General features: G+C 39.8%; 2 protein-coding genes across 2 annotated transcripts; both read right to left on the bottom strand.

Moving 5' to 3' along the window:
• Positions 1–1213: 1213 nt before the first annotated feature.
• Positions 1214–2544, bottom strand: triap1.S (TP53 regulated inhibitor of apoptosis 1 S homeolog). Its single transcript, NM_001171705.1, is given in 2 exon segments — positions 1214–2204; positions 2278–2544. Coding segments are annotated over 2 exon segments (237 nt in total). The 5' UTR covers positions 2425–2544; the 3' UTR covers positions 1214–2114.
• A 2207-nt stretch (positions 2545–4751) lies between these two features.
• Positions 4752–8329, bottom strand: srsf9.S (serine/arginine-rich splicing factor 9 S homeolog). Its single transcript, NM_001094931.1, is given in 4 exon segments — positions 4752–5392; positions 5478–5650; positions 7559–7746; positions 8125–8329. Coding segments are annotated over 4 exon segments (696 nt in total). The 5' UTR covers positions 8322–8329; the 3' UTR covers positions 4752–5254.
• Between the last annotated feature and the right edge of the window lie 1437 nt (positions 8330–9766).

Raw genomic sequence — 9766 nt, forward strand, 5'->3', positions numbered from 1 at the left:
TGGCAGTCCGAGTTGTGATCGGTGCATGGTCTAAGGGTCTAGCCACACAAGCAGATTCGGGGAGATTGGTCGCCCCATCTACAAATCTCTTCTTCGGGGCGACAAGCTCCCCGAACTGCCTTCCCCTTGCTGAATTGAAAATCGCCTGGAGGAAGTCGCCTCACAAGGAAACTTCAGGCAACTTCGGAAAATGAAGCGCCACGCGTGCCTTCCCCCAAACGATTTTCATTTTAGCAGGCGGAGGGCAGGGAGAAAGCAGTTCGGAGAGATTGTCGCCCCGAAAAGGACGAGATTTGTTGCGACTAATCTCTCCAAATCTGCTCAGGTGGCCAGACCCTTACAGGTGTGATCAATTGTAATACATCAGATTAAAAGTGTAAACATTGCAAGGCTTTTACAGCCTGCATCTGAGATGTGAACAATACATGGACTAATTGATCTCTATTCTGATACCTTTTGAAACTTACACAAAGATAAGCAATCAAACCAGCCAGACTTTTAACAGAGGGCCACCAGCTGGATGTAGCCTGCAGCCTGCCAGTTTGGGGCACGGAACTAAACATTTTATTTACTTCTCCATTGTGCCAGGTTTATTACATACATGAATATATACAAAAAATACCACTCAGACTCACCGCAGGTGCTGTCCACATTGCAGGCTGCCCATGAAAGTAGTGTTGGGTGCTGGAATCCCTTGGCGTCCCACGCCGTATTGAATTACAAGAAAAAGGAAATGAGTTTTCTGCACACCGTTGGTGATTAAAATCCAAAATCTTTATTAGGTAGTCATAGGCACGCACAGCATCACACTTGACGCGTTTCAGGCTGCACGCCCTTAATCATAAGCATTACATACATGCTTACATATATGCGGGGAGGATCATACTCGGGAGCGGTCACTCATACCGTACATGTTATTCTAAGAACCAGTTGCAATAGAATAAAATGACGAGGCCGAAGAGTCTGATATCAATAGTAAACTGAAGAGCGATTTTTCAGAGACTATTTTTTCTGTGTCGAGATAATGGATATATCTGCTGGGACACCCCACTCTACAGTTTTGCAGCAGTACTTATTTCTGCTACATCCTCTGCCCGGCCTCAACATTTAGCGACAGACCCTCCGACAACGCCTGCCTTGCAGCCTGACCTTTGGAAATCAGGTTAACGAATTAACCCTTTGAAAACTGCTGCAACATGTCTAGGGTTGCCACCTTTTCTGGAAAAAAATACCGACCTTCCTATGTATTTATCTTTTTTCCCTATTTATAACATTCGGATAAACCATCATCATACAGCCCAACTATCCCGATTTTAGAGGGACAGTCCCTCTTTTGACAGCTCAACCCGCAGTCCCTCATTTGTAATGGAAAGTCCCGTTTTCTCCTGCACTGAACAGGTAGAAAAAGAAACAAAGTTTCTAACCTAATTGGCTTTTGGCAGAGAGCCCAGAGCAGCCACAGCAGCAGATAAGATACGTTTGTAACAATTTCAAGAAAAGCAAATAAGTAATTGTAACAATTTCTAGAAAATCCTCATGAGGCAACTTCGGACAACTTCAAAAAATGAAGTCCCCAGTTTGCATTTTAGCAGGCGGACGGCAAGCAGTTCAGGGAGATTATTTGCCCCAAAGAAGAGGAGTTTTGTTGCTGGGACGACTTATCTCCCCAAATCTCCTTGTGTGGCCTGACCCTTATTGGAACAATATAAGATAACTGGTCCCTTCGGGAAATGTTAGACTCACATCTTAAAGGGCAATTCACCTTCATTATAAAACTGTAATAACTGGAAAAAAAAATATGTTCAAACTTTCATAACCTGCCAAATTTTGTAGGGGTGTGGCCACAAAAATGAGCGTGGGTAAAAAAAACTCGCCACCTTTTTTGTCCCTCTTTTTATTTCCAAAATGTTTGTTGGTATGGATCATTTTTACCAGCCAGGCTAGTAAAATACCAGGCAGTCAGTGGCAACTATGATGTGCCCCAAAGACATGCATGTATATATAAACTGGTCAACACCACACAACCAAGTTTGCCTATAATTTATTATAAAAGTATTCCCATTCGCAGGGGATATGACGATACGGGCCCAGTCTCTTCCGGGGCCCGCGCTGGGTCAGGAGGAGCCGTCGGATTCTGTTTTTGATTTACTAGGCCCCATAAAGTCCACTCCGTCCACCGGGATGTCCTTGTCTTTAATGGCTTTCTGTATAAAGAAGCTGGTGTTAGTGTGCTGCCAGAAAATATCCTATTCTCAAATTACTGAGTGTATTACCCACCTGAACACATTCTCTATACCGTCTGAAAAGCTCGGTGCACGGATCGCCACTGCCTGCTCCCTTTAAAAACTTCTCCGCGAACCAGCGATTGAAGCACTGGTCATAATCCCGCTTCATATCCGTGCATTCCTCGCCCACGCTATTCATGCTGATCAACACAAGTTATTGCTTCACCACCATTACCCTTCCTACGGAGCGAGAGATGCCGCAGCTGCCATCTTGTCCTAAGGCAGAGTCGCGACTGTCATCTTACAATAGAAGCACGCCTATTGGCTGAAATACTTTATAAATGGCCGCATCAGCTCTTTATCAAGGTGACTGGAGAAACGCAAAGCGGTGGCTTTAATGTGACGTCATATTAAAGCGCCGCACAAAAAATGTGGTTCTGAGCGACGCTCCGTACGGCTTTGATCTATGGTTTCCGCCGTTCTTTGTCGGCGCAAAGTATTGTTCAGCTTATAATGGCTACACGGGTTAGGTTTAGTTATAATTAATTATATTTAAGCTATTACTGGACTACTACTAGAAGAACCCGCTGTATGCCATAGGTATTGTAAGATGTAACCATTTTAATTTTGTAGGTGCCGCCTAAACCAACCTTCAATCCGAGTTCAGTAGCCAGGTGCGCACTTACACAAACCATTAACTAATTCAATAACAACTAGCACTAGGCTTTATCTATCTGGTATACGCCCCCTACTACCCATGTATGAGCTTTTCCTATTATAATGAACATTACTCTTAAACAAGAATGGTGTAAAGTGGAGGGCACTCCAATATTTCACTCATATATGTTCCTATAAACGTAGATATAAGTGCAATAAGCCACCTGTATAAGGCCATAAAGCACATTCAATTTCCAAACAAGGCTTGCACACAACCATACAAGGTTGTATTTAAAAAATAAAAAATTGTATTTGCACAATGGTATCAGCAGTAGTAACATTACAGCATATGAACAAACCCACTAGGCAATTCATGTCTTACAAATCAGTTCAATAAACCTAGCATTAGGATATAAATGCATACCACCTTGGTGCAATCAAAAGCTAAAGGAAGCAGATATATTGGCCACAAAATGAGAATTACCCCAATGTTTCGGCAATAAGAACCCCCCTTGAGAAAGGCTTATTGCCGAAACATTGGGGTAATTCTCATTTGGGGCCAGTTTATCTGCTTCCTTTAGCTTTTGATTGCACCAAGATGGTATGTATTTATATCCTAATGCTAAGTTTATTAAACTGATTTGTATAACAAATAGCCTAGTGGGTTTATTTATAACCTGTAATATTGTATTACTGCTGTAACATTAGTCAAACAATTCTTTTTTTAAAATACCTTGTATGTTTGTTTGCAAGCCCTGGTGTAAAACTACCTCACAAACCTGATCATTTAACACACACAATATACATTTTCCCTATTTGCAGAAGCCCCAGATTAGCCTAGACATGATCGACCATCTTGAGCAGCTAGCTTTAGTGGATTTTGGAAACGAGGAAGGCGTGCAGCGGCTTCAGAAGGCCATACAATTTGCTGATCAGCTGCACAAAGTCAACACCAAGGGAGTGGAACCTTTATCATCAGTGTTAGAAGACAGGTACTTTATATCTTAAGCCATATCTCCTAGTGATAAGTCTGAAGCAACTGGACTTGCGGAATAATCTTGAAAAGATTTTACTAGAGTAGTAAAATGTTTTAAAGATAATCCCGCAAGTCCAGTGGCTTTAGACTTATCACCAGGAGATACTGTATAATATGACGTATGAATAAAAAAAAAGATAACATTTAAAGTGATACACTAAAAAAAACTACTTTTTAAAATATGAAAATTTTAAAAAAAGTTACCTATAGGTTATGTTTTTTGGCGAGTGTTGTTTTTGTAAGTAATTGTTAGTTGAAGTTCCTAAACCTGACTATTTTGCCAACCTGACTATCCCATCCTCAGCCTGTCAGTTAAATGTTCCAATGCCGACGGCTTTCTCCTGCACAAATATGGCAGCCCCCTGATACAGGAACATGGGGCATCAGACAGGTAATGTAAAAGCATTGTGCAAATACTTTATGGCAAGGTTATAAGTAGCTTTCAAAGGCAATATTATGATTTTGTAAAAAAAAAACTACCATGGTCAAAGACAGTCTGATACTGTTGCTAAATGTATATTTTTGTAGTTTCTAGTTAGTTAAAGCTTGTGTTTTGCAGGGCCCTATACATTAAAAAAAGATACAGTGGCAGCTGGAAACTGTGCTGAAACACTTCTAGGAAATGCCAGAACTGTTGTAGAAGAATACTTTGTAACACCTCCAGATATTACATTTTTAATTTATATCCACAAACATTAACAAAAAATCTTCCGGATGTCCTTATTCTCTCTCTCTCTCTCCTATTTACAGGTAACATTCCTTTATCTGCCCATCATGAAAAAGTCTGCCTGAGCTCAAGCACAGCACCCAAAGAATCAGAATAGAAACAGAATAACAGCTCACTGTTTATTAGGACAGCTACAGATGCTTATTTTATTTAACTGAAACACTTTCATAATAAAAGGAACATACGTACAAACTTGATTGTGAACAGGATTAAAAAGTTATTCCGAACTGTACCTTTCTAACATAATGATGGCATTGAACTATATGAAGGACACGCGTGTATATTCCCTTAAGGTTGTATTGGTTCCATTCTACTTTAGTTATTTCCAGTATAGCTATTATACACAGCCTATTTAACACAATTTTAGATCAGGCCATCCATTCTTCCTTGGAGGCACAATACTTTCCTTTTGCCTTCTTGAAGATGACAGAACTTAAAAGAAAAAAACAAAACAAAAAAAAAAAAAAACACACCTTATGTCAAGAAAACATTTCTTAAAAAAAAAAAAAAATGGTATAAAAGTTGATGAAATCCATCAGTCGCGGAATGTTGTTCTGAGTAGAAGGGATTTAGAATTCAATTCATAGAAAGTGTCCCTATAGTGGAAACTCAGTACTGTCGAAAGGGAGAAGAATAACGAGGCGAGCGACGGCTTTGATATGGGGAATCACGCCCTCTAGAACGGGATCTGGAGCGAGAGTAGCTGGTATTCCTCTCTGGGGACACACGGATATAAGAAGTTTCACCCTTAAAAATAAAAAAAGTGATCATGTTAAGAAAAAAAACCAGTAGACCATAATATATCCTTTTTAAATATAAACAATTAGATTACCTCATGGGAGCGGAATTTTGTATCATCTAGCTTCCGCAGAGCATATTCCATATCTTCTTTGCGAATGAATTCGACTATCCCCATTCCATCTTTGTGTACATCAGCATAACAGACATCACCAGCTTCCCGCATATGATCCTTCAGATCCTGCCAGCTTCCTGAGGGTGGAAGACCTGACAAATACAAATTGTAAAGACACCTTAATAAGAAAAAAACAATCCAACAAAGCTAAAATGAATTGTAATATTTGTGGTTAATACAAATATGTAGGGATGCACCGAATCCATGATTCGGTTCGGGGTTCAACCTTTTTCATCAGGAATCGGCCAAATCCTTCTGCCCGGCAGAGCCGAATCTGCGTATGCAAATTAGGGGCAGAGAGGGAAAACACACAAATCACAAAACAAGAAAGGAAATGATTTCCCATGTTCAGTTTGGTATTCGGTCGAATCTTTCGCAAATGATTCAGCCAATTCCAAAATACTGGATTCAGTGCATCCCTACAAATATGCCAATATTCATTTTAACTGTTGGCCAAATAAAAACTCCTAATTTAGAGGGGTTTTCCCCCAAAGTAACCAAAAACGAAATCAGAGCCTATTTAATTTTATTTTTGGCCAGTAACTCATCATTTGCTGCCTATCTTTGTAGAGTTGGGTCATGAATGCAGATGCTTTGACAAATATTACTTACTAAAGGGGAGTACAAAAAGCATTGTAAATATGAACTGCAAATTCCTCTATTTGTTAAAACTTACAGTTTTATTTAATCCATAAAGATACAGGCCCCACAGATCTTTTGACTCACTCATTTGGTGCATATACTTGATACTTTGATAGCTATGAGCAAATAGTATGGGGTATGAAACAAAAGAATGGCAAAGGCCTATTTATTTTTTGCATAGAGGCTAAAATACAGTTGTAATGTAACAAATAATTGATGAGCAGCAGATGGGTTTCAGTTTGATCAGAGAATGTTATTAACTTATTTGGGCCAGATGACACAAAGGTGGAACACAACACAAAAAATATGCAAAGGCAGGAAAGTTAACTCACACACTACACAATTTTGTATGATTTAAAGTAGAGATGCACCGAATCCAGGATTCTGCCTTTTTAAGCAGGATTCGGCCGAATCTTTCTGCCTGGCCAAACCGAATCCTAATTTACATATGCAAATTAGGGGCGGGAGGAAAATCACTTGACTTTTTGTTACAAACCAAGGAAGTAAAAATAGTTTTCCCCTTCTCAAGACTAGTTTTCATATGCAAATTAGGATTCGGCCAAATCTTTCACAAAGGATTCGAGGGTTCGGCCAAATCCAAAATAGTGGATTAGGTGCATCCCTAATTTAAAGGCTAAAATGTGGTTCATTGTGATCAAGTAAAATGTAACACTGCAGCTGCTACTTGTAAACAGGTCAAACAGGCTTCCTGTAGGTACAAACTGCTACTTTGTGAAGCTTGCTGAGTCTAGTAAGAAACACTGAAACAAATACAAGTATATAATATGGTGAACAATCAAAATCACAAAACAGCAGAACTAATAAATTATCAGTTCACAGAATCTAGCATTATGCACTCCTCCTAACAAGAGAGTCACAACAATGGGGGAAGGGAGAGGGTTGTGTACTGGTAACTTAATGCCCTGCAAGGACCAAACATGAAATGGCTCCAGTTTCACGGTTTAGATCAAGAAATAAAAATACAAGGCTTTTGTGTTTAAAATAAGCAAGAAGTATGTTCAGCATAAGCCTTAAGCTTATTTGCACAAGAGGTTATATTGTCCTTTAAGGCCATACTGGGAGGGGCCTATATTATCTAGATGGCTGTAATTATTATAAAATAATAATCTGGGTTTATTCAAACAGTTATGAGTTATGGCTTACTTGTTTAACAGGTAAGGGACAGCTGTTAAATTGTAACAAATATGGTAAATTAATTTTAGCGATAGCACAATTACAGATTTATATATCCACAAACAACAAGTAAAAAAATCCTTCTTAATGTTAACTACAAATCGCAGGAAAGCAAAATAAGGAGGTTATTGTGAATGTTTAAGGAACAGGGGGGTCGCTTTTACCTGAGACAATGACTCTGTATTCAGAGCGGCGAGATGGCGGACCATTTCTTCCCCGGGAGCCTCCATATCCGCCGCCACCACCACCACCTCCGCCGCCAGATCCCCGGAAGGAACGCGGAAACTCAACACGTAGTCGACACGAGCCAAAGTCATAGCCATTCCTTCCGAACACTGCGTCCTCTGCATCACTAAAGAAAGAGGGAAAGCGAAAGGAAGTTTAGCAGAGAAGCCACTCGGGCCGCGCCATATGCAACACAATCATATCCAAGAGGATCGACGAATACGTTCATCCCATTGTACTACCACGCGTCGACCCTTCAATCAGACATAGGCCGCGCTAGTAGTTGCAATTATGACCCGCAGCTTCGAGGTTGGACATCCGATATACAGAGCTAATCAAACGACACCCCTCCCCCATTTGCTTCTCCGTTTCGTGACCCTACAAGGCAGAAAGCGTACCTGCGCAACAAAACAATCCAGTCTCCCGCCTTCTTCTCCCGCTCTTTGGGATCCTATTACATTCAATCAACTTCCCCAGATTTTTCAGTGTTTCCGAACTCACTCACCGGGGGTCCTGATAGCTGATGAATGCGAATGGGGCACTACTGCCGCCCCGGTTCTTCAACTCTACGGTCCGGATCCTACCATAGCGATCAAAGAGATCCTCTAGTTCCTTCTCTCTAATATCAGACGGCAGATTCCCGACATATATCCGTCCATCGCCGGATCCAGACCGCGAGGCCTCACGATCCCAACCTGACATCCTACCGCTTCCTGTCGCTGGCCGCGCAAAGCACGGCGGGACGCGGCCGGAAATGCTTAAAGCGGAAGTGAGGGCGAGAACACGCCTCGAACCGGACGTGAAGTAAAAATGCAGTACTCTGACTGGCCGAGTTGGAGTAAAACATTCTTAATTTGCCTTTAAATAAACAGTAGGCGTTAACCCTTACAATCTCGTGTAGGTTAAAGAAAAGTATATTTTTTTTAATTAAAAAGAGTTTGTAGTGACGTTGAACAGCTTTATGTTTGAAATGTTTTTGGAAATTTCTATTGTACTATTCATTTTCTGGGGTCAGGCACAGGCAGGTAGGAAACAGCACGAGTACTTAGCGTTTGCAATGGGTAATAAAGAAATCTGTATTTCCAATGGTTCGGTTGGTTATATAACAAAGGATTTTGTGTTATAATACACAAAAGCCACAAATATCTTGTAAATTATATCCTAATAAACAGTCGGTGAATTCTGATGTCATCAGTTATAAACAGTGAGTTCTGACGTCATTTCTGTCACATGACTCACTGAAACTTGTGTGTTATCATAAAGTACCCCCAGCTGCAAAATATGAGGATATTAGAAGTTACCTCAGAGTTCCATGACCTGCATAAGAGCACTCGGCCTTCTGCCTCGTGTTTTTATGTGGTCATGAAACTCCTCAGTGACTTATAATATCCTTATATTTTACAAATGGGAGGTACTTTATTCACTATATAATACAAGCACTACAATGATATTATAGAAAAATAATTGTAGAGATTTTAGCTATAAAATTCCTTAAGGGCATTTGCAGTCTGTACATCAGTGCTCAAAGAGTACAAAGCAGCCTAAAGAGTTATAAGGAGTAGTTCACTTATAGCGTGTATATCCTGAGGCAGTTGTCAAGTGGTCTTCATTATTTATATTTTTGTAGTTTTTACTTATTTAGTAATTTTAGCAGCTCTTTGTTTTCTTATAGTTTAAGCAACTATCTGGTTGCTAGGGGCACATTAATCTAGGCAGTGATTTGAATGAAAGGCTGGAATATGAATAGAGAGCCTAAAAAAGAAAAAATACGTAAGTAACAATAACAACAATGCTAAAGATTCACAAAACAATTGTGTTTTTTTTTTAACAACTTGTTTTTATTAAGGATCAGGCATGTACATCAGTAGGATACATTTAGACCTTCCAGAGGCCTTAATTGAAAAGTAGGATGACATAGAATAGTACATACATGCAATGCAAAGGTAAAGAGAAGGAAAAGGAGTTAGAAAATAAAAAACAATTGTGTTTTGATTGCCAGGGTCAGTGGCTCTTTAAAAGCTTGTAGAATAGGAAGTCATATAATTAGACATACAGTTTGGTCCATAAATATTTGGACAGAGACAACTTTTTTCTAATTTTGGTTCTGTACATTAAAACAATGAATTTTAAATGAAACAACTCAGATG

Source organism: Xenopus laevis, chromosome 1S (genome assembly GCF_017654675.1).
Source record: "Xenopus laevis strain J_2021 chromosome 1S, Xenopus_laevis_v10.1, whole genome shotgun sequence".
NCBI lineage: Eukaryota > Metazoa > Chordata > Amphibia > Anura > Pipidae > Xenopus > Xenopus laevis.